This window comes from Ursus arctos, unplaced genomic scaffold (genome assembly GCF_023065955.2).
Source record: "Ursus arctos isolate Adak ecotype North America unplaced genomic scaffold, UrsArc2.0 scaffold_22, whole genome shotgun sequence".
NCBI classification, from domain to species: Eukaryota; Metazoa; Chordata; class Mammalia; order Carnivora; family Ursidae; genus Ursus; species Ursus arctos.
The window spans coordinates 17,696,256-17,721,230 of NW_026622897.1; the positions used below are offsets into that span (position 1 = coordinate 17,696,256).

The following is a 24,975-nucleotide window of genomic DNA, read 5'->3' on the forward strand; positions in this document are numbered from 1 at the left end:
TTTTAACTACATTTATGAGACCGTATTTAATTTGCTGCCCAATTTTTCAACAGCAAAAGAACTGATATTTTTGTCAGTTTACCTAGCTTTTTTTAACCTTTCCATTAGACATTTTAATATGAAAAACAATTGGGATCTCGGGGTCTAGACCAGCTGATCTCATCACTGTTTTGCAGGTGTTGAGAAGAGCTGACCCATGAACCAAAGCTGTGGGCCTGGGCACGGAGCCTGTGAGTGTCAGGGACATGCCGCTTTGTCTGACCCTGCTGACAGGAATGTTGTGTCCTCCTTCCAAGTCATTTGATGGAAGTTTCTGGAAAGACACAACAAGGAGACTGGGCTTGATCTTACTTAAGAATTCTGACAGCTCCTGGAATTGCTTAGGATGAGCCCTAAATATAACAAGGGAGGTGTGGCTGCCTGGGCTCCTTACAAGGACAAAGGAAAAAAAAAAAAGTCAAGGGTTGCATGCAGATGGACTGAGAGAAGTCACCTTTCTAGGAGAAGGAAGGTAGCAATGGAATTTTACAAGGAATATCTTCCAATCAACACTGCCCTCCAGTTAACTCAAAGGGTAATTGCTTTTCTGCCTGACCCACATTCTGTTCAATTGGTACTGAGGGAAAGAGGCAGCAAGCGCCCACGCCAAGTATTTTCTAAAAATAACTTGGCCTCTTTTATCTCTTATTTGTAAAAGCTCATTTATTACTGTTCCTGCTGATACAGCTCACTCTCGGAGGTCATTTGGCTTTACCTGAGCCCCCCTGCATAGAAACCCCCTTTCTCTCCTGCCTTCTTCTGTCCCCAGGAGGTGGGGTTGATTGATCGTGCCAGGCAGGCAACAGATGCCCAGAGAAGGAGAGTGGTTTGGACAAGGGCACTCAGCAAGCCAGGCGTAGGGAAACATCTAAGGCTCATCCCTCTGCTGACTCCCACTTTGATTTGGACCCACAAATCCCTGTTTATATGTTCCGTAGTCTTCCGTGTTCCTGATTGCGTGGGGCCATGCCGGGTCTCTATGCCAAGCGATAGAAATCTGAGGAAGGACAGCATTACACACCAAGCCCACGTGGCTCTAGATTCTGGCTCCACCCCTTCGGCAGTCGTTAGGGTCACTTCTATCGCTTCTAGAACACTCCTGTCCCTAGTCATTTCATGCGTGCAATGGTGATAGTATTTTTGCTGGACCATTGCTATTGTGCGGACTCCATAGAAGATAATGGAAAGGTCCCGCTAGACAGCACAGCATGGGTGCAGCAAAATTTCAGTAGTTACAAGGAGCACAAGGAGCTTCGCAGGGCTGCAGCTGCCCCGTGCAAAGAGAGAAAAAATATCCCTGAGATAGATTCCACAATTCTTACTCTTTTATGCTTAGCATTTACCTGTAAGTATAATGCAGTGCAAAACTGGGCACGTGTCCTGCTAGCTCTCAAACATAGGCTGACTTTTTGCATGTGCTTTCGGTGAGTGGAATGGGCTTCACTGGTTATAATTTTAGATTCGCTGCCATGTTTTATTTTATTAGCTAGTCAATAAATCAAAGCTCCTTGTTGCCTAACTACCCTCTGCTTAGGACGCACAGTCTCCTATGCGCCTTTGCTGGGTCTCAGTTTCCCTGGAGGTAACCTGGGACATAGACTACTCACCCCCACCAAGTGAGAGGAGGAATGAGTTCTCATCTGAAGTCACTTTCCTTGAGTTTCTCAAAGGAAAGACACTTCTGGGCCAAAAGCATAATTAGTCAAAACTATGCTATGCTTGAGTATCTAAGAGACATGAGTTGTTCCGACTTGCTCCCCCTGTGACTTGGTGCCTCTCTCCACCCTGTTCCAGGAAAAGGAGTGTTCTTTTCGATGCATCATCCCATACCTAGCTTAGAGGGTTGTGTTGTTTTGTTTTTTAAGCTGTTTTCACAGCCCAGCAGAAACCTTCCCTGGCTAGTTTGGAATGGTGGTTTGTGCACGAATGTGGTGGAGGATGGGGGAAGGAGTGGGAGGCGAACAGGGGCAAAGATCCAGAGCTGAAAGATACTGGAGAACAGGGAAAGAAATGGGTGTCCTGAGCAAAAGGAAAATCACAATCCAGTGGTACAATTGAGTTCTGTGTGTTTTCACTTCCGTTCTCTCGGGGGGGGGGGGGAGGGGGAGAAATCCACATCTTTTTGCCAATGCCTTTCCTTAGAGAATTCCAGAAGGAAATTCTTTATAATGGGTTCTGATGTGTCTCCTTGACAGACACCGGTGAGCTGGTTAGCTCACAGGCACACAGTCCAGGGGTCAGGCTACAAGGAAAATCAGGTGTCATGGTTCAAGAGACGTAATTATGCGCCTTCTGTGTACCGGCTCTGTCTTAAAGACTTTCCTTAGATGGGCTCAGTAACTTCTACAGCCCTGGCATTATTTTACAGATGAGAAACGGGAGGCCAAACAAGGTTAAAAACTTGAAGGTGAAACCAGAATAGTTAGCCCTACCACTAATGACTTCAGGACTGCAGGAAAGGATAAGGTAGCCCCATCTTTGATAGGAAATAGTTCCCTTACTCTTGAGGGCCCTTGCTGTTAATGAAAAAGTAGGAGAATGTTTTCCGACGTACCTTCCTGCCAATGCCATTTGTATATACCAGGAGAGGAGACAAAACATCAAATAAGTCAGCCAAGCAACATGGCCTAGGGTTGGCTCTGAAGGCTCTTTCTGAGCCCAAAGAAGAAACACGTGGTCTCCATCTGTTTGCGGGTGAAAGCCGGTTGCACAGACGTACACACCGATGGCTGTGAAAGATAGCTTTCTTTCAAGGTCTTCGTGACAAATGCAGGTTTAAAGAAAGCTCCTTGAAGGCAGTGACGGTCTTGTTGAAGCCCCTGAGTTATAGATGAAGGGAAATGCGTCGGTCCCAAAGCCTCCCTCCAAGGAGAGTGTCTCCACCCAGACCGTCTGTAACCCCCATATGGAAGACTGACTCTCCATGAACGGGGTTGCAAGGGTCTATTACGGTGCCTCCCCCAGCAGGTGGAGAAGGGGAAACTAGGTCCAACCCCATTGGTAGAACAGCTTAATCGAGCTTGCAGATCAGTTTCTAAAAACTATCTGAATCCTGACAGGAAGAAAGACATGCCCGCAGGAAAGTCTGGAGCCATCCAGTAGCACCAGGCATGTATCCACAATACCCTGAAAAAAAAAAAGACGTTTTCTGATCTGAGTCCAAATGTGGTCCGAGCCTGCAGACCCCAGGGGCGCGTGTAAATGTCAACATCTGGATTTGTGCGCCGTTAAAGCAGAACACAGATGGGCCCAGGAGGCACTCAGACTGGGTCACACATGGGCCTCCCTCCTCCCTCTCTTCCTCTTTCAGACATTACAGGTGATCTACCCCTACACCCCACAAAATGACGACGAGCTGGAGCTGAGCCCCGGGGACTTCATCTTCATGTCTCCAATGGAGCAGACCAGCACCAGCGAGGGCTGGGTCTACGGCACGTCCTTGAGCACCGGCTGCTCCGGACTCCTGCCTGAGAACTACATTACCAAGGCCGACGAGTGCAGCACCTGGATATTTCATGGGTGAGCAGACTCGAGTCCTTTACCCGCTGCTTCGGGGAGAACGCGGCAGCCTGGGAGGAGGGGGTGGGAAACAGACGTGAGCCTGGACCACACGGGTGGCAGTAACAGGAAAGGAACTCGTGGGGGAAGAAAGCTGTTGGTTCAGGGCCTTCAGGAAAGGGCTGACGGGGGGCAGGAGGGAAAGGATGGACGGATCCACTCTCCTGCTCTCTGCCTGCGCCACTTGATGACACGGTCTCAGTTCCTGATCAGAGACTACAAGAGGCAGGTGGAGGGACCATCTCACCAGCTGAAATGTGGGTCATCCCAGTGCTGAGACTTCATGGCCTTTGGGCTTCTGTACCCTTCGTCCCGGGTCATTGCTCAACAGTGGTCTGACTCCCCAGAACAGCAGGACAGGTTCCCATTATGCCAGCCAGACCAAGAGTGATGGGGTTTGCGAGGACCAGGGGACCTCATTGCCCCTCGCTTGTTGGGCGACCCTGAGCAAGTCCTCAGGCTGGGCACATAAATGCCTAGATCAGAGAGACCGTCTAAGGAAATGGGCAACTGCCAGAACCTAGAAAAGACGCATGGTGGCCCTTAGTCTTCTTTAGAGTGGTAACTGTCCACCCATCCCCACTACTGTTTTGCCCCCAAACCAAACTGATCCCATGTTCCGAATGGCCTGATTCAGATGGCCAGCTTTGTCTGGACAGATAAAATGGGAACGAGAGGCACCTTCTCTTTCTTAATCGGAGCAGCTCGAAGCCAGCCCTTCCCCAGCGTCCTCGGGCATCTCGCCAGGGCGCGCACGCTGGCTCGTCTCCCCTCCCTCTTGCCATGTGCCAACGTGGCTGCGAGCCGGAAGCTCTGAGCACCAGCTGCGTGGGGTGGCGAACATTGTTATTACCGCCAGAGAAGCAGAGAGGGGTGGTTTCAGCGAGTGTTTTGCCTGGAGGGAGAAAAGAAAAGAAAAGATTCTCTACCCCCAGTTAGCAGCCAGCAGACAAACCACAAACCCAGAGATGGGAAAGAACATCTTCTTCCTCTATGATCCCCTGCCCCGCCGTCCCTTCCTCTTCCTTCCAGCCTCCCCCCACCCCCGCCCTGGAGTGTTTAGTGGCACACGCGGGAGCTCAGAGCTGCCTCACGTTCCCCAAACATTCGCTTTTTTGGAAGTGTTTCTGAACATGTAAGTTGGATGTCCAAAGTCACCACGTTATCCCTATAAAAACACGTGAAGCGTAATGCACGTGAACACGTGGAGGACTGAGATGGTTTGTCTGATGCACAGTGCCCAGACCACATTTTTAAGTCAGGCTAGAAATGGGAGAAAAGTCTGAGAAGCCCTGCTGACCCATTTCAGATCAGTGTTTCCAGATCCACTCCCGTCCAAATTAGAGCTCAGGCCGAAACACAGTGACACTGGCTCACAGACCACAGGGAGGTCTGCGTGTCCTCTCCTCTTGTTTGGAGAGATTACTAGTGAGGATGTGGCCCTGGGAACCACGTCTGAAGTTAAACTCTCAGCTGCCACAGCCAAGGCTGCTCAGAGTGGGGAAGTACCGACATTAGGTGTTAGGCCACCGTAATCACTAATACACCCACTTAAAAGCTGTGCGACCTTGGCCAAGTTACATTACCTCTCTGAGCCCGTTTGTTAATCTGTGAGATGGAGGTAGGAACTGCATTCACGCCACGGGAGTGTTGAGACTACAGGACTTGACTTTACATTGATCAGTGTGTCACATATATAACAGCACTGAATCTAAAAAGCCATCAGCTTGAGGATTTTTCTTTTCTTTCCACCTCGTGTTTTCCAGTCCTCTCCTACATGCTTGTCAAATCAAATGTCTCTTCACAGAGGTGATCCTGTAGGAGAACTGCTCTTTCCTATTTAACCCCAGAAGCAGACGTGACTTAAGGAGGCTCCCTAGAAGACAGATCGTCTCTCTCTCTCTCTCCCCTAACCAGTTAGCCTCGAGGGGGTAGCGGCCCAGGAGGTACTCCAGAATGACCTGGCTGCCTTGATGGGAAGTTGCAGAGGGGATCCAAGCAACGAGTAGGGACTTGGGGTCAGTTACCCTTCACAACCCTTTCCTTCTGCCCTGTTCTTCTCAATTCTAAGTCCCTTCTAAGGAAATCTTTTCCTGCGTCTGGCTGGTCCTTTCTGGGCTTCACCCACAGGACTGATGTATCCTAGGGAGGTGCCAGTATCCCCACTAGTACTTGAGATGTCCTGGGTCTCGGGCTTCAGCTTCCTCCCTCCGGTACTCTCAACATAAAGCATCCAGATGTTGTCTTCCTGGCACTGACAGAACTGAACTGTCTCAGAGGGAGTCAGGTGCTTTGATCACAATGACAGGTAAGAAGAGAAGGAGGTTGGCATTCTCCTTGCCGTGGAGCTGAAGGGATTCTGCCGGTGCCTTCACAGCTCTAAGAAAGGAAAGACATTAAAGGACGTGCACAAGCAAGATGTCAAGATGATTCCCTCTATGCAGACATTTCAGGCCTTGAAGCTTTAATGAATCAGACAGTGATACCGAATTTTCTAATTTAACGGTGATGTTTGCAAAGGACAGCGCCCGCCTATCGGACTGCGAATGGCACTTGATTTTTTTCACTGGGTCTCTCGGGCTGCACTCACACTCGCTCCTGCAGCTCTGTTGGCGGCAGCTTCCCACCCCAGATCTGCTGAATCACCATCTGGGGCACGTGGGGCAGAGCTCCCCTGCTGATTCTGATAGGCGCAAGGGCTGAAATGTCACTTTTTCCAGGCAGAAGGCTTTGGAAACCTTCGTGTGGAAGGAGGGCTGAGTCTATGTACAATCACAAAGAGGGGGGGGTACTTCGGAGAGTGGACAGAGCCCTGAAATTATTAAAAATCCTAACATTTAAAAAATGGTTTGCCTCACAACCAGTCAGCTTTGTTATATTGCTGACTATAAAAAGTTCTTTTCCAAGATGAATTTCAAAGACGACCACTGTGTTAACATTTAATATTCCTGAACAGATGAGGGCATCAGGTACAAACCGAGACTGTGCCGAGCAGACTCAAATGAACGGCTACCCTAGTTACAAAGAAGCAAGAAATCTAAAATTTCAGTGCTCTCCCTTGAACACTGCTCGGTGAGCCAGAAGGAGATGTTCACTGGATTTGCCTCACGACCGTACTTACATGGCAATGTTTAGTAGATAAAGCCTTTTGGAAGCCTCGCTAATCAAAATCATTTGAACATGGCCTAATTTGCTGCCCCCCCCCATCAGCGAGACCTCTTTGGGGCTTCTGCAGTTAGTGTTACCCCCAGAAATGAGAGCTCTTGGCTCACAGCTCCTTACATCTGGTGAGAATGGCCGCCTCTGAAATAATTCTGTATTCAATCAGCTCGTTGGAGGTATTATTAAGGTGGGGAGAGGGGTGGGGCAAGGGAAGAAGGTGGAATAGGGGAGAATGACCATAAGGCTTCTTTGATCGCTAGGAGCCACGGGCAGAGTGATGGAGTTAGTAACCCCCCCCCCCACCTCGTCAGTTCAGATGGAAATCACCATGGAAAAGATGAAAGGCAACAGGAATTGTGGGGTGGTTTTGTTTTTCTTTTGAGCCAGAAAAGTAGCTGGAAACAATGGTACAAAATTGATAGCTCCTTCTTCTTTAGCATGTGTTGGGGCCAAGCCTGCCTGGGGCATTCTAAACCCAGGGCCTCATCCCTGCCCGGAGAGACAGACGCATCTGTTCCAAGTACAGAAATCCATCCACCCCCAATTTACTAACTGCAAGACTTCAGTATAAAACAAGATGTTCCTCTCCAGAAATGGGGTGCGCCCCCCGCTCCACCATCCCAACCACGGCACCGCCCAGGGTGTGCTTCCAGCTGACTCCCACCCCCCTGTTGAGCCCAAGAGTGATGTGCAGATGAATTCTGGCCAGTTACCGTCTCCCTTATCTTCCCCCGCAGTTCTTACTCGATCTTAAACACAGCATCTCCTAACGCGCTCTCATTTGGTGATGGTGTGTTGGAGAGGCGGCCGTATGAGGACCAGGGCCTGGGGGAGACGGCGCCCCTGACTATCATCTGCCAGCCCACGCAGGTAACGCTGACCGGCGGGGTCACGCCCTCAACTCTACTCAGGAGTCACTGGGCACGTATTTGCTAGGTGGGAGGGCTTGCCCTTGCTGCCCCCAAGGGTCCCCGATCTCTCGGGGAGAAAGGGCACAAAATGGTAAAAGATACACAGAAACATAAGGCTAGGAAGAGTCACGTGGGTGGGACAGAGAGCACCTACCACATCTGGGTCTAGGCTGGTAGAGAATGTGGCCCTGCAAACAGGAGGACACGTTATCTGTAAAATCATAAGAGTTCTATTTCTGAGGCCACTGTGACATTAAAGAAAATAAGGCTCTTAGCCCAGTGCCTGGCACACTATGAGTACTTGCATATATCCGAGTGCTCAATATATGTCAGGAACGCTGCAGAATGGAGAGTGGGGGTGGGGATCCTTCTGAACAATAGAGACAAAGGCAAGTTGAGGAGCAAGAGACTAGATCGCATTGGCTGGAGCCCAAGCTTGAATTGGGGAAGAGTAGGAGAAGAAACGGGGAAGATCGTGGCACTGTCCCACATTTTAACCCTCTCAGGGCAACTAACTGGCAGCAAGTATCAAGTGCTGGCCACACTGGGGAAACTGGGAATAGCCAACTATCAACAAGAAGGAACAGAGAAACATCTGTAAGGATCCACCCAGCAGTTCTAGAACCTGAAGTCATTTGGGCATGCCTTTGACTGGACTTGCCTATTCCATCACTCAGAGGGAGCAACTGTCCTCCCCGAACCATTTCTGGGAACGCCAGCACGCATGTAGTCAGACAATAGAGCCAAAAGTGTGATCAGAATAGTCAAAGTTGGGGGAGACCGACCAACCATATGGTCTAACCACCCTACGTTAGAGGTGAGGCAGACACTTTTGTGATAAAAGTCCTCACTCCCTGAAGTTGTTGATGAAGTATCCCTTTTAGGGAGGACTGGATGGCTAGCTTGACACACTGGCTAGCTCTCCCTCGGAGCTGTAACGCAAGTGGTCTTCACATTTTAGCACTGGCCAGATGCTACTCCTGTGAACAGCCCTAGCAACAGCAATGGTGTGCGACAGTCTTCACCACCCTCTGATTTTATAAAACACCTGCACTGCAATTCATCTCATTTGAGCCTCAGAATAACTTGTGAAGTCTGTGGGAGGAGTCTCACTGCCCCCATTGTACAGATGGGCCAAGCTAAATCCCAGGTAGTTACGGGATCCGTCCAAGTCCTACGCTGGCTGACTTTTCTAGAGCTCAGCTCCGCTCCTCCGGCACCTGGCTCCCAGGCGTGTTCACTTTCTTATGTGATTCCCCCACTAACAGCCTTTCTTTCTCTGCAGCCTCTGAGGGTCAGTAGCCAGCCCGGCCCTCAAAAGAGATGCCTCTTTGTGTGTCGGCACGGGGAGAGGATGGACGTTGTGTTTGGGAAGTACTGGCTCTCCCAGTGCTTTGATGCCAAAGGTGAGTGGTTAGTTGACCTGCTTAGCATCGGCATACCTATCACGGCCTCTAGGGGGCACAGTCAAGCTACGTTTGTCTAGGTGGAGTCCTTTATGGTTGTTTGCATGCTGTAGGAAATGCCTATAATCGGTTACAATGTAAGTCCTTCCTGATGGTCTTGAGTGTTCTTGTCCCCATTCTATAAACTGGGACACCAGGGACCAAAGATGGCACACGTCTTGCCCATGGTCATTTGGCAGAGGCAGAAACCAGTGTCCTGATTCTGTGGCCCGAATTCCCTCCATTAAGTCACACTGGCTTATTTTGGTTCCGTTTTCATCCGGGCGGCGCGTCTAAGATTGAGAGGCTTGCATATCACGGAATCCTCCTCCTCTAGAGTGTGTGGTTGTTACTTTCGCTTAAAAACTGTCTCATCACTTTTGTCCACAGAATGCAGGAGTGGATGCCAAGACTCTACCAGAGGAAAAGTGTCCGCTTCATGGTTTTCTAGAAAGTTCATTTCAGTTTCTTTGGCCCAGAAGGAATAGGAATGGGGGGCTGTGAGGGTCAGCAACAGAAGTCCTATGGAAAACAAAAAGTCATCCTTTGTCTTTTTTTTTTTTTTTTTTTTTTGGCCAGGCCGCTACATACGCACCAACCTGAACATGCCTCACAGCTTACCTCAGCGGAGCGGTGGTTTCCGGGATTATGAGAAAGATGCTCCAATCACCGTGTTTGGATGTATGCAAGCAAGGCTGGTGGGTGAGTGTCCTGGAGTGACTGCACAGCCTTTTCTGGCCACTTGTTCCAAAGACTGGTTCCAGTGGCCATGCCAGGACACTTTCTTTGGCTTTCTACAACTTTCCTACAAGTAGTTTATTTCCCCAATTCAAAAGGGATTTATTATGTAACCAGAAGTTCAGAACACTGTGCTTGGCGCTGGGCTGGTTTACCAAAGTGAATGAGGTGTGACCCCCGGAGGGCTGTATCACCCAGTGACGGGGCAAGGTCAGCTTCTAGTGCAGGGGTGAGGAGGAGGGAAGCCTGGAGTGGCTGGATGTAGAGAGGCCAACTGGATCCTTTGAAGATGATCAGTTCGTTGCAGGTCTCTTCCATACCTGCCAGGCAGAGACAGCAGCCTCGTGCTATTCGATCATGTCACACATTCACTGATCACTTACTTTGTGGAGGACCCTACGCTAGGGGTTGGGGATCCAAGCGAGAGCCCCCACCCTCAGGGAAACAGATTTAAAAGTGGATGAATATCATACATCCTGAGTATATTCAAGAAGAGAACTGTGTACAGAGTATCCTGGGAGCAGAAAGAAAAAACCACGCAGAAGTGGGGAGGAGAAGGCGCCGGAGAACAACATGAAGTCATAGATGTGAGCAACAACATCTGAAGGACTTAGAGGAAAAGCTCTCTTTCTAGAACACGGCTTGTGAGCCCCACGCGATAAGGCTGGTGAGCTGGATAAAGACGAGTTCACCGAGACCTTGCCCCTCCATATTAAGGTGTTTAGACTTTATCCAGTAGAGGAAAGAAGTGTGTGAGATCTTGTTCAGCGCAGGATCTAATTGTCACAGTACAAACCATCCCGTTTGTATCGCCAAGCATGAAATCAGAGCGTTCTCGTGTTTCTGGATCTCTCCTAGATGGGTATTTTCCTGCTTGTTAGGACCAGAGAGAAGGAAAGAAAAAGACAAGAGGGGGTCTTCCATTTGGGATCTTTTCCAGAAACACTGATGAGGGGACGGGTTGGAAACAAAGTGAAAAATGCCGGCTCTCTGTGAGCCCCCACTGAAAAAGGGGTTTGCAGGGTCTGCCTGCCGCCTGCTCCCGCGTTGAGCCCCAGCAGAGGCTGCGTAAATGGAGCAAACTGATTCTTCTTTGCCTTCCTTTGCAGGGGAAGCCTTATTGGAGAGCAACACCATTATCGACCACGTCTATTGCTCCCCATCCCTGCGCTGCGTTCAGACTGCATACAACATCCTGAAAGGTTAGACTTGATAAAAGTCGGCGAGTCCCTCCTTCTGCCTCTAGACAGCCCTACACCTACATTATCCTAGACTTATGGGACATTAGCCAATGGAAAGCTTCAAATGTGGAATGTTTAGCCATGATTCTTTTGGAAGATGTCTTTGCAAGCCTCCTGAAATCATACTCTGGTGGTATTAGATGAAAGGATCATACAGATCATTTTTTGCTTGAAAATGTAAAGCCCTCTTGGATGAATGGTAGGTTTGTGAAGTACCGTTGTCTGGCAAGAATTTGGAGCCTCCAGAGTGTGATCCTTTTTTTTCGCAGTGAAAGAGTGACATCATTTCCTCCCACTCTGGTCTGTTTTCTTCTTGTTTATAGTAGCAACGGTGCTTCTGAGTATCTACGAACCTTAATCATCCCTGTTTCTGTAGTTAATTGGATGGCTTATAAAGGCACCATTGCTATAAAGATCCTCAACTTTCACCCTGAAATCTGGGGAAGCTTGAGTTACAGGGATCTCCATTCTCATTTCACTGGAAGGAAAATGAGTAGAAACAAGAGTGAAACTATTCGCTTATACCAAATAAATGAATGAGCCAGAAATAGCCAAGCCAATGAAGAATGGACACTACCTTTGATGCTTCTTTTCCTTGAGTAAACCGGAATGCATTTATATATTAAAATACTTTATTAAAAAACTGGGCTAAAGGCAATATAAAGAAAGTTAAACAGGGACAAGTCCTACTCTGAGGGTAATTACACTCCGAGAAGACACAGGACTTGTGCACTGGCACTTGGAAATACTCAAAATTGGATTTTCTGGTAGAGAACATGAATAGTTTACATGATATTCAAATACAGTGTAAGCTATGGTAGAGCAGTGGATGCTTAGAGAATTTCTGAAGTTTCTTAGCAAGGCCATCTTGGGACTTCCCTTAGAGCGATTCTAGTAGTCACAGATGTGTGCACATGATATGGGTAATGACTTGCGTTTCTTTCCTTAAGTCAGACACCACGTAAAGCCAGTGCACATCCTGTTGGTGGGGCCAGTGTGTTAAACTTGTATGTGTGTCATACGTGGAAATTAAAAGCCCTTGACCAAACCCACATGCGTCCATCTTCTTTTAGCTATATGTAGCAACTGGCCAGAAAAGAGAATAGATTTACCAGAACTTGTAGGGCCCTTTGGCCTCTCATTTACTTTTCCACTGAGAATATAGTGGCCATTCCTTTATCTTCATTTCATTTTACGTCTAAGGTTTACAACAAGAAAACCACTTGAAGATCCGCGTAGAGCCTGGCTTATTTGAGTGGACGAAGTGGGTCGCTGGGAACACGTTACCCGCGTGGATACCCCCATCAGAGTTAGCTGCCGCCGACCTGAGTGTTGATACAACCTACAGGTAACCCCCTGAGCTTCTACGTCCCAGAGTCAGTGTGCAAGTCCTTTTCTACACCAGCTCAGGCCAGCTAAGGAAATGAAGAACCAGGCGTAGCCCAGGGGCAGGTGTCCCTCGTGGTGGGAGTCGAGTTACGATTTGAAACAACCACGACCAGAGAAAGCCAGCATTCCCTCGTATTTAGTGCGAGTGTGGATTATATCCCCCTCCCCCACATTGGGCTTTCCTGACTTTATTAGGTCTCTTTCAGTCAATGATAAAACCCCTTTGCATTCCAGGATCCTGCACCAGCTAAGCACAATGGAGTTCCAGAAGCTTGTTGGGGGGTTAAGGAAAATGACAAGGTCTTGCCTTGGACTGTCATTTTTCAAAACATTTTTAATTCTCCTTATCTTCATTTATTGTTGCCAGAACCCCAGAATACAGGCGAGACACTTTAGGAAAGCTGCTTGTACTCTCTTACTTATTAAAGTCATTCGTTTAGTAACCACACATAACAATGATGGCAACAACTAATCTCTGTTGATCATTTTCTGCGTGTCAAGCACTGTATAATCTAATCCGCTTTCCCATCTCCCCATTCCTAGTCCTTTGCTTTTTCCATGAGACCAGACTGTGCTCGGAGTAAAAAGAAGTGTTTCTAGATTGATCACAAATGAATAATCCACATGTCAGCAATTAATGTAACTATATTATGACTGGTGAATTCTTAACTCTCAAAACTCCACTCAGAGGTTTATAAAATGTCCCTGAGAAGGGATACTCACGCCCATTATAGTGGGGAATTAAGTTCATATTTCTTAAGGCAGAATTTGAAGCAAGTGGCCAATATAAACAGCAGTTTCCTCCTGGTGATATCCTGTGACCTTTCATTTCAAATACCTACACAAACCACAAATGAAGCAATGTGAGCTTCTGGCGAAGATGGGAGAAAATGTCTTTTCTCCATATTCATTTTCCTCTTCTGTAAACAAAACTTCAGATAACCCCATAAATTAATGTGTGCTACTTGCTTAAAGGAATTAGCATTTCTCAAAAATAAGATTAAACCAATCAATCAGATCCCCTAACTCACCCTTGAACAATGCAGGGGGTGGGGGTGCTGACCCCCACACAAAGTCACATATAACTTTAGATTCCCGAAAACTCAGCGACTACTAGCCTACTGTGGACCAGAATTGTTACCGATAACGTAGTCAATGAACACATATTTTGTTTTATGTAGTCTATACTGTATTCTTACAATAAAGTAAGCTAGACAAAAGAAAATCCTAAAATAAATTCACAGTACTGTACTGTATTTATTTTAAAAATCCACACAGAAGTGGACCCATGCAGTTCAAACCCATGTTGCTCAAGGCCCAACTGCACTTCACATTTTGCCCTATCCTATCTACCCTACGGCAACTGTTTTTCCATCCTTTGGGGGAAATGGCAATAAGTTATTGTCCCCATGCCAACAGCCCTCATCCCTCTGGGCTGGAAAGAGGGTGAGTTATTGCCAACATGGATGAAATGACATTCCTGACTCACCCCCCAGCACCTCCCAGCCAACCTGGGCCAACCATGTCTTCAGTTTCCCCCTTAACTGCATCCTGCAATTCTTCCCAAGCTCATTTACAAAGTTCTCCAGAATCATTCTGTCTGAGCCTTTCAGTGCACACGCAGCAACAAGCAGAAGGATGAATGCCAGGACATGGTCCTTATTCCAGATTTTTCTTTTCTTCTACAGAAAATCAAAATTCAATTCAACCACTTTGCATACAAGGGGGAGAAAAGGATTAAGCCTCTATAAATCGTGAAAGTCAACAATAAAGCACGAGAGCCACAGCCCCTAAAGTCCCTCTGAAATTATGCCAAGTGTGCCGACCTTTTGAAGCAAGTAGCGATGCCCAAATAGTTGAATAAATGTGATGGGCAGACGGGCAAGGACTGATAGGGTATTATACGTCAAGCAGGCACCACTTAGAGTCCTGGCACCTTGGAACAAGAAGGAGGGGGGATGGGAGCAGGTTAAGGAAAAACCAGCCTGGTGACTGATACCCAAGCGTCATCCACAGGCCCCAAGACCGAGCCTGGGGGCTGGGCGTAAAAAGCAGTCCCAGTCTCAGGGAGCTGGGCCAGAAGGATCAAGGCAGAAAAAGGCAAAATATACACCAGTTGGATCGGGCTTCAGAACAGGGCTCTACCTAGGGGTGCTAGGGCAATGGTATGCGGATGGGTCATGAGTCTGGAGTGTTAGGGGGCAAGGAATCCTACTTTGGCGTGGGGCTTAAGGCAGAAGCCTGCACGATAGCCTAGGTCAAAGCAGTGTGGGGAGTAGAGCACGTACCGGGAGAACACTGTTCCCGTCTTGCTACCTGAGCACCCAGTGCTCTGGGTTCCAGGTCTGGTGGGTGGTTGGAGGCCTACCTGACTCTGCGTACAGTACGTGGGTCCTGCAGCTGTGGCTAGAAGCGTGGTGTCTGGTGCATGCTGCGACAGGGGTGAGGAAGCTTGGACTCTGTCCTACCCTTGTCAGAACTAGTTCAACCATGGAAACCTTTCATAGGTTCCACTTCAAGGCAAGAACTGACCAGGAAACTGGGTCCCAGCATCTACCTTCTCTTCACTTGTACAAATCTCAGACATGACAGTGTGATCTCACCGTGGACATGATTCCCTGAGCCATACAAAGCGCCTTTTTGTCACTGTGCAGGGCTCCTGGGAAACCAGGTGATGTCAGCGGTAATGGAACTGGATGAGACGTGGGGGTGGAAAAGAGTTTGCTCCAGAACAATGAGGTCCATCCCTAAAAGTGGTGATTCATGGCTCCGTCTATCCCCCAGGGTGTTGTGAGACTCAGAAGGTTGTTTCCTAGGAGAAGTATGCTTGCTGAGGGAATGTGATTTCGATGAGCGTGGGTTTCCTTCAAATGGATGGGGATGGCACTGAGAATGCCAGTCTTCCTCTCTGGACAGGAAACCCAAGTGCACAAAAGGGCAGCCTTGAGGGGGCACCGCTGTCAAAAGCCATCCAAAATGCCTCTGGGTTTACAGGTAGTGATCTCAGACCCAGATTCAAATCCAGGGCCTGAGAGTTGCTAATGGTGGAAGTATAGGCAGATCATCTCTAGCCTCTCTGAGCCTCAGTTTTGTCAACCACGAAGAGAATTTGCAGAAGGGTTGCTGTTCAAAGCATACAAATAGTACACTTTGCACAGAGCCTGACACATGGGAACCTCTCAGTAAATCTTTGTAGTAGCAGCAGCAGCAGTGATGTATTCTGATCAAGATGCCATGTGAATTCATCTTAAGGACTCACGACCACCTCCAACTGTCAGCCACTAAACACCAACAATGAAAGACAAAATACAACAGAAAATATGATATAGGTGTACTCAAAAACAAGATACACTTCTCAAAGACTAGCAACTCTAAAGGGAGATGGGAGCAGGCAGAAGTGGCTGAGATTGAAGGCATGCAGTGTCCCCAAGATGGGAGGGCCCTGCTTTGATCATCCTCTTATGCTCCTTTGTACAGTGTACATAATTATCATTTGCATGAGTAGCCTGCACACCCCACCCACACGCTGAGAGTGCCTCAAGCACAGAAACTGGGTTCTCTCCATCTCTGTTTCCTGAGCTTTACTTATTTCTAGGTGTATGGTCTGTGTTCAAAATAAAAACGGGAAAGCCTGATGAAGATTTCATAAGTTAACAAATCCAACAGACCGAATATCTACATTTAAAACCTATCCTTACAACTCCCCAACTCATTTTACAAGGCCAGCATTACCCCGATACCAAAGCCAGGTAAGTACTCTATAGGAAAGAGATAAGGACTCTGTAAGAAAAGAGAGCTACAGACCAATATTCTAATAAATATAGATGTAAAAATTCTCAACAAAATATTAGTGAACCAAATTCAACAGCATATTAAGAGAATCATACACTGATGAAATGGGATTTATCCCTTGGATGCCTGGATGGTTCAACATACAAAAATCAATATATGATATACTGCATTTGTAGAATAAAAGTTAAAAATCATATGCTCAACTCATGAAGAAAAATCATTTGACAGAATACCCCATCCTTTAATAAAAATGATCAACAAGTTGGGTATAGAGGGAATACACCACAACATAATAAAGGCCATATATGACAAGCCCACAGCTAACATCAAACTCATGGTGAAAGATTGAAAGCTTTTCCCCTAAGATCAGGAACAAGGCCAACTCTTAACTACTCATGTTCAACAAAGTACTGAGAGGCCTATCCAGAGTAGACAGGCAAGAGAAAGAAATAAAAGGCATCCAAATTGGAAAGAAGGAAGTCAAAATGTCTTTGTAGATCATATGATTCTATAATAGAAAATCCTAAAGACTCCACCATAAGACTGTGAGAACTAATCAACAAACACAGTAAAGCTGCAGGATACAAAAATCAACATACAGAAATAATTTGTTTCTGTGCACTAACAACATCTGAAGGAGAAATAAAGCAATTCCATTCACAATAGCATTGAAAACAATAAAATACTTAGGAATGAAATCAACAAAAGAGGTGAAAGATCTGTACACTGAAATATACAAGACTGCTGAAAGAAACAAGAAGACACAAATGGAAAGATATCCCATGTTCATGGATCAGAAGAATATTAAAGTGTCCATACTGCCCAAAGCCATCTATAGATTAAATGCAATCCCTATCAAAATCCCTATAGTGTTTTCCACAGGAAAAAAAAATCCTAAAATTTATATGGTACTACAAAAGGTCCTAAATAGCCAAAGTAAACCCAATGAAGAACAACAAAGCTGGAAACATCACACTTCCTGATTTCAAACTATACTACAAATGTATACTAATCAAAACAGTATGGTACTGGCATAAAAATAGATACAGACCACTGGAACAGAATTGACAGCCTAGAAATAAACTCTCAAATACATGTTCAACTAACATTTAACAAGGGACCTGAGAATACTCAGGGAAGGATAGTCTCTTCAATAAATGGTGTTGGGAAAATGGATAACAGCATGCAGATATACCAGTCACAAAAATTAACTCAAAATGAATTAAAGACTTTAACTTAAGAACTGAAACCATAAAACCCCTAGAAGAAATATAGGGAAAAAGCTCCTTGACGTTGATCTTGGCAACTATTTTTTAGATGTGACCAAAAGCACAAGTAACAGCCAAAATTAATAAGTGGGACGCCATCAAACTAAAACGTTTTTGCAAAGCAAAAGAAACAATCCAAAAAATGAAAAAGCAGCCTACAAAATAGGAGAGCATATTTGCAAATCATATATCTGATAAGGGGTTAATATCTAAAACGTATAAAGAACTCCTACAACTCAATAGTTTAAAAAAAAACTGATTTAAAAATGGGCAGAAGTTAACAGATATTTTTCCAAAGACGACATACAAATGGCTAACAAGTACAAGAAAAGATGTCAACATTACTAGTCATCAGGTAAATGCAATTTAAAACCACAATGAGATACCACCTCACACCTGTTAGAATGGCTGTCATTAAAAAGACGAGAGCTATCCAGTGTTGGTGAGAATGTAAATCAGTGTAGCCACTATGGAAAACAATATGGAGATTCCTTTAAGAATTAAAAATAGAACTACCGTATGATCCAGCAATCCCACTTCTGAGTATATATTCAAAGGAAATGAATACAGGAGCTCGAGATATCTGCACATGATATCACTCACATCTGGATTCTAAAAAGCCAAATTCAGAGAAACAACAGAAGGGTGATTTCCAAGGACTGGGGGATGGGGAAGATGGGGAGATGCTGGTCAAAGGATACAAACTTCTAGTTATAAGTCCTGGGGATCTAATGCACAGTGTGGTGATTACAGTTGATAATACGGTATTGTATACTTGAAAGTTGCCAGGAGGGTCGATCTTAAATGTTCTCACCACAAAAAGGAAACGGTGATTATGTGACGTGACGGAGGTGTTAGCTAACACTATGGTGGAAATCGTTTTGTAATATATAGGTGCACCCGATCAACACTTTTACACCTTGAACTTACACAATGTTAAGTGGCAATTCTATCCCAATAAAACTGGAAAAAAATTTAAAAATAAACAAAACCTATTCTTACAGTTTCTGGAGTATAAGGCTAGAGAAGAGGGGCTTGGGAGATCTCTGGTGATCTACAGAGATAAAGAGATTAAAGCTCTGCTTTGCTTCCTGTTAGCCGTATGACCCAGCACTGATGGTCAGAAAACTAGTCAAACTGCTTACAAGTTAACCCACAAGTGTCACTGTACTGTTTCACTTTTCCACCGGTCACTCTGACACCTTGCGTGCACAGCCTTTATTTCTGCACATTCTGTACATTTCGACCCCGTTTCCATAGCGTGGAACTACTCTTCCCTATACTTCCATCCTTTCTAGGGAAATGGATAAACAGAAATACGGAAACTCTAGAAAGGTCTCGAAAGAGAAGTTTAGAATCCTATCAAGTGCTTCGTCTTGGGATCACAATGTTTTCATTGCCTTTGTTCCTTTTTTCTCTTGCAGACCTCACATTCCAGTCAGCAAATTAGTGGTTTCAGAATCCTATGACACTTACATTAGTAGAAGTTTCCAAGTGACAAAAGAAATAATAAGTGAGTGTAAAAGTAAAGGTAGGTGATATCATTTTGGACTCTCTATTTAAACATGTGGTCATTCCTCTATCATGGTCTATAAGCTGTTCAACATGTTTCAGCTTGCTTTAGCAGACTTGCTTACTAAGAAAGAAAAGTATTTCCCGACTTTCTTATAGACACTTTCATGTTAAATTTGTAATATTCTCTCAAGTACCTAAAATGGTAGCTATGCCATGGGAATATACCAGACTTAGTTACTATACGAAATCACTTAGAATTCTGCATTATGGCTATTTAGCTTGCACTTTGTGAAGGAAGATTCCTGTTACAAGGTTACGAGTTTTGTTTTGTTTTTTAGCACAACTCTGTTCTTGCCTATGATTTGATCCGGGAGTACGGACACCCGTACACGAGTCCACCTTCACCGACACACTGTCACTGCTACCATTAACCAAGAGCAGGGTTCTGGAAGACTCAAGTCTGTTACTGAATTTGATGAACACTGAACTCAAATATTTCATGATACATAATAAGACTATTCACTATCAATTTTTAGAGAAAGAAAGGATTGCAAAAGTAAATGCCCATTTCCACCATTTCTTCGGTTATTTATCTTCGTAGAGCCCAACCTGGAATTATACACACCAAAATGTTAACAGGGGCTGGCCCTGGTCAGCAATATTGTAGTTGATTGCCACCTCTCAGTTAACATTGATAAACCACTCATTTCATTTACTACTCCACTGCTGCCCGCTGTAAAGACACGCATCAGCATAGTCTATCAACCGGAAAGTATCAAGTGCTCCCAGTTCCATGGTGGCAACATTGAAAACTGTATTAGAAGAAGTAGCAGAGAGCCCTGTAGACATAGAATAGTTTTGTGTCTTGTTTTTGGTGTTTATAAAGAGAAACTGGTGGAATCTAAGTAAACCGTGGATTACACCAGCACCCATTTCCTGATTTGGCTGGAGTACCGAAGCTAGGCAAGATGTTTCCACTGGAGGAGGCTGGATGCCTGGTATGTGGGACCTCCCTGGTGTGCATATGTGTATATATACTATATACAAAACCGTGTACTATGTACACATACGCATGTGTATATGTTTCTGTATATATTACACAATGTCATATATACGATATGTAATTTTATACATTGTATATATTTACATATTATATATAAACATAATTATAGCCTCCTATGCATCTATAATTATTTTCAGATTAAAAGTTGTGTTTTTTTTTTAAGGATATTAGGCTGCCTTAACAATACAAAGCATTTCAAAATACTGCTTGGACAAACTGTCACATTCTTGAGAATGTCTGTCCCTCCCTGGAACAGTTGACCTCCGGTATTTACAAAGTTGACATAGGTCTTTATAGAAATGGTCTTCCCAGGGGCGCCTGGGTGGCTCAGGCGGTTAAGCATCCCACAGTGGGCTCCGCACTCAGTGGGGGTCTGAAGATTCTCTCCCTCTGCCCCTCTCCACTCTCTCTCTGTCTCTCTCAAATAAATAAAGAAATGGTCTTCCCAGTCCTTGCTTTTCTTCCCCCAGGAAATAACATCCTGATTGTGGCTCATGCATCCTCCCTGGAAGCGTGTACCTGCCAGCTTCAGGGGCTGTCTCCTCAGAACTCCAAGGACTTCGTACAAATGGTCCGCAAGGTAATTCATATTTCTATCTCAGGCCTGTGGCGCCAAGCAGTTTACAACAGTTGCCTGACTGGCTGTTAGCTACGGTGTTCGAAGCGTGTGTTTCCCCCGAAGCTGGGAAGATGCATGTATTGACTGACTCAGCCGAGAGGTACTGAGTGTGTTCTGTGTAAGGCACTTTATTAGGCCTTGTGTAAGAGCGAAAGATGGGCTTCAGTGAATTTCAGTTTCTAAGAGCGCAAATTTAGGAAGTAGCTAAGAATTCTAAGCAAATTGTCTGGATTTCCCTGAGGAGCCATGGATTGGATGAAGAGGGGTGAGTGGACCCAAACAGAGCATCTGACAGCTCAGCTAGGAGAGAGGGCCTGGGAGGTAGGCCAAAGGAAGCAGTGATCTAAAACGATCAGGCCGCAAGGCAAACCAGGAACAAGGCCACGAGACAAAACCCATGAGAATGGCCAACACATCTGGATTCTTCTTCTCATGCCTGTGGAAGAGGCTTTCCCATCAGCTGCCCTCCCACACACTTCCCTCCAGGCTGACTTACATGCTTCCTGTATCTGCCCCCAGAGAACCTGATTCAAACTCTATTGCAATGCTTTTCTCATTTTTTAAAAAATTTATTTATGCATCTGTGTCTAACCATTACTCTGTAAGCCGCTTGAGGGCAAAGATTTTTGTCTTGTTCATGAATGCAGCTCTGGTCCCATGCACAAAAATACGTTTAGAGATGCCATGGCTCCAGCTTTGAATATGACAGATACCCATGCCAAGAAGGGGAAAATAAAAAAAGAGAGAAAGAAAAGATGAAACTGGGTGAAATATTTTTAAAAATAACGTAATCTCTGCCATTGTCCAAATATAATTTCTGAAATGTCTGAGCTGCATTTTTAGCTTGATTCACAATTAGGAATTAGCTCTGAGCACCTTAGCTTTCTGTATGATTGTCCTCTTTCCTCCCACACTATTAAGCAGCAATCTATAAACAATTACTTAATTACACTAGGGGAGCTCACCGTTTAATGAATCTTCCTGATGAATCCCTTTGCAATGTAAATACCCTTCCCTCTAATTTGTCAGTTTTATCCATTTCATTTTCCTTTATTGATTTTTGGAAGATGTGCAGGTCTGCAAAGCCCCTATCCATTCCTGTGACTATTCCTTATTCCCAAGGGCCACCTGAAGATCTTTGTATGTAGGTCAGAGTGAAAGCATTAAACTTCTGTTTTCTATTTCCCCTTCCTTTACTGCTCGCACTTCAGATCCCATACCTGGGGTTTTGTTCCTGTGAAGAACTGGGAGAAACGGGAATATGGCAGCTGACAGACCCACCTATCCTTCCTCTCACCCATGGACCCACTGGGGGCTTCAACTGGAGAGAGACCTTGCTGCAAGAATAAACCACGCCCATGAACGAGAAGAAAAGGCTCTTTCTAGAAAGCCTTTGGGAGAAGTGTCTTTCTGTGTGTTTAGTAACAGTGGCAAAGTCTGCACTGCCTTGTAAGTGGGCAGCTCAGAATAATTTAGCAGATTTCCTTTCATGCTTTAAAGCTCTGATGATGAGACTGTGGGAATGAGAAAGAGACTTGATTCAGGGATAAAATTCATTCTCTCTGGGTGCTTACCTAGCAAACAAGGCTTTCGAGACTTGTCTTCATAAATCAAGGCACCTGCTACGGAGAGGATGTGTCCGTCCTTCCTTCTGTGCGTGGCTGAGGAGTCGGGTGCTCTTAAGGGAGCCGTCAGCCCGCTCTAAGGAAGAATGCGAGAGGAGGGAGCATGTCCAGAATCCAGCTGGAGAGACTGAGCTGCCGGTTTGGGGATGGGATTTTCTTTTTAACTCCGTGTTCCAGTTAGGCGAAGCCAAGCTGAGGAATTCTTTTAAGGTTATTAGAAGACATGCCCCTGCAGAGAATTGTTCTTAGATTACACATCAAATTCTGCCCTCAGTATGACCCACACACCCGTGCTGCCGGCTCCAGGCACCTGCTTGACAGCTCCCAACTACCCTGGTAACTACCGCCACATTTTCTCTAGAACAGCAGGCTACAGCTTTTTGCTACGGCCCTTCCCCCTCGCTTCTATCTGGGAAATGGGGAGACCAAGCACTTTTGGATACTCAGGAGGGAGATCAACGTGTGAAGTATTCAATGGCGGGAGCAAAGACCTTGCAAAATATAAAGAGCGACCTGGAATTATCCATGTTACAGCAAATCACCATGATTTGCTCGTCTCTGCCCCCAGAGTCTAGACTGTGGTGACTGGTTAAGGATGTTGACCATTTGAAAGCCTGTATGTTCGATCCATTATTTGAGTCAGCAAGAAGCTCATTCCTGTGCAATATGGACGTCTTTACAAACCCACCAAGGGTCAGGTCTCTGTACATACACTTAGAGTACCTGTCACTCATGGCAGAACGTCACAATGCATCAGTTATACCAGGGATGTATAAAGAAGTCAGGGAACTAATTTAAAGGATGACAGTCACGATTGCCGTTTGTGCTGTCGGGTTTTTGTTTGTTTTTCTATAACTTAAAATATGTAGGTAGGGCTGCTTAAGAAAAAGTGAGAGAACCACATCGTGTGGTTTCTCAGCACACCTGCCTCCTCAATTCAGAGGGAGTTTATTTAAAAGAAAAATAAATGACAATCAAACTGAAACATCAGTTATCAATGTGTATTTAATTGTGTGACTAGCTGACTGTTGGCAACAGACGATGGTCTGGTGCGGTATAGTTCACTCTGTAGACTGTGTGTGCCAATGAGATCCCAGACGTGTAAAGAAACAGTGTAAGACAAATCAATATACATGGTAGCACTGAATAATACATATAAAACCCAGTGTATCAAAACAGATCTAGGCTCCTGTTTGAAACGGGAATTTGAGGGTTCCTAAAAAGAAGAAGTGAAAGCATGCTGGCTATGTATGTTAATCAGCAAGAGGATGACAGTTGGGTGTTTGGGGGGTTTTTTCTTTTCTTTTTTTTTTTTTTTTTTTTTGCCACTTAGACAACTATGTCATGAATTTCAGATTTTAAGAAACAAACTTGATTTCTTCTAGCATTGCACAAACACTGATCCAGCTACTGGGTATAAAAATACCCCATGCTGATACCATTGAGTAATAGAAATGTTTTAACCTTAAAAATGGGGGAAATATTCCCGTTAAAACATTCTAAGAAAAATCACATTTCGGCTGATGTAATGTCACTGCTCTTCTTTCTTTTATCTGTAATGAAATGAATCTACTGTTTAATCAGATCTGTAATGTTTATTAGATTCTCCACAGATTTTCATGGACTTGCAATGTTCGGAATAATGCTTGAACACCTGACATCTGATGTCCTTGCAAACCGTAGCTGCGTGTTCTGGGCAGCGTCCGTACCTGAACAGAACAAAGTGCAGGATAGGTTATCCTCTCCCTCCCTCTTGGCTGTCTTGGTCCTATGACGACCTGACAGGCCAGTTTAGCTGCGCGACAAGCCATCGTCCTTAGCACAATATGGACAGAGCCTTAGGCTGTCATCTACATGAGCAGGACGCAGAGCTCTGAAATCATTTGCTGAACAATTTAGGTGGAAAACCCTGAATTAAGGAGTTTGTTCCTCTGCTTTCATTATCCAGATTGTTTATCGAAATGGCCTGAATGATCTGAATTCACATTAAATTCTTTTCACATACTCCTATTTTAAAAACTAAAACTCCAACAGAGAAGTTCTTTGAAAATCATATTGAATCTATGTGTAATAAAAGGAATGCACAGGTGTATTACATGATTTCGTTTTCATCCAAAAATTCTAGATTGACCTCACAACCTGAACTTCAGCTTGGTTCTTTTTGATCTGAGGCCAATGCTTATTAAGAACAAATGTTGGGGGCGGGGAAGAGAGGGAAGGAAGGAAGGAAGGAAGGACGGACATCAAGATAAGAAGAACCAAATGTTTCTTGCAGAGGGGAATTTCTTGGTTTTTTTTCTTTTAATGTAGAAAGTTGTCTGAAACGGAGATGAAATTAGCTAAAGGCTTTAATCTGGGACTGAAACTCTGAAACGGTTTGCTGCTGGTGCAAGTGTGCCCCATCAATCCGCTAACGCCCCAGTATTATTCATAGGTAGGACTTTGGTTTCGGTGATTTTAACATGCCACGTCTATTCCTTGTGGACTGGAATAATTGGCACATTTTAATGCACAAGCTGGGGGTCTCACTTTCCCAGGCCCTCTTCTCCATCACTGCATCGGTAGCTAGGAGCTTACTGCTTTACCCCAGTGTGGAGTTAGAATACAGTG

At 45.3% G+C, this 24,975-nt stretch overlaps 1 protein-coding gene across 3 annotated transcripts in view; it reads left to right on the plus strand.

Annotated features, from left to right (window-relative positions):
- The window catches only part of UBASH3B (ubiquitin associated and SH3 domain containing B), a 131,571-nt gene extending 108,216 nt beyond the window's left edge, over positions 1 to 23,355 (plus strand). For 2 of the 3 annotated variants that reach the window (XM_026505538.4, XM_026505540.4), the window contains exons 6-14: positions 3,350 to 3,558; positions 7,497 to 7,629; positions 8,956 to 9,076; positions 9,695 to 9,817; positions 10,963 to 11,055; positions 12,298 to 12,442; positions 18,968 to 19,074; positions 20,592 to 20,701; positions 21,952 to 23,355. In XM_026505538.4, the coding sequence (XP_026361323.1) occupies positions 3,350 to 3,558; positions 7,497 to 7,629; positions 8,956 to 9,076; positions 9,695 to 9,817; positions 10,963 to 11,055; positions 12,298 to 12,442; positions 18,968 to 19,074; positions 20,592 to 20,701; positions 21,952 to 22,089 (1,179 nt within the window). In that variant the 3' untranslated portion in view covers positions 22,090 to 23,355. The remainder of the gene's footprint in view (positions 1 to 3,349; positions 3,559 to 7,496; positions 7,630 to 8,955; positions 9,077 to 9,694; positions 9,818 to 10,962; positions 11,056 to 12,297; positions 12,443 to 18,967; positions 19,075 to 20,591; positions 20,702 to 21,951) is intronic. The other variant, XM_057316701.1, reaches the window with a different exon arrangement.
- Positions 23,356 to 24,975: the final 1,620 nt, after the last annotated feature.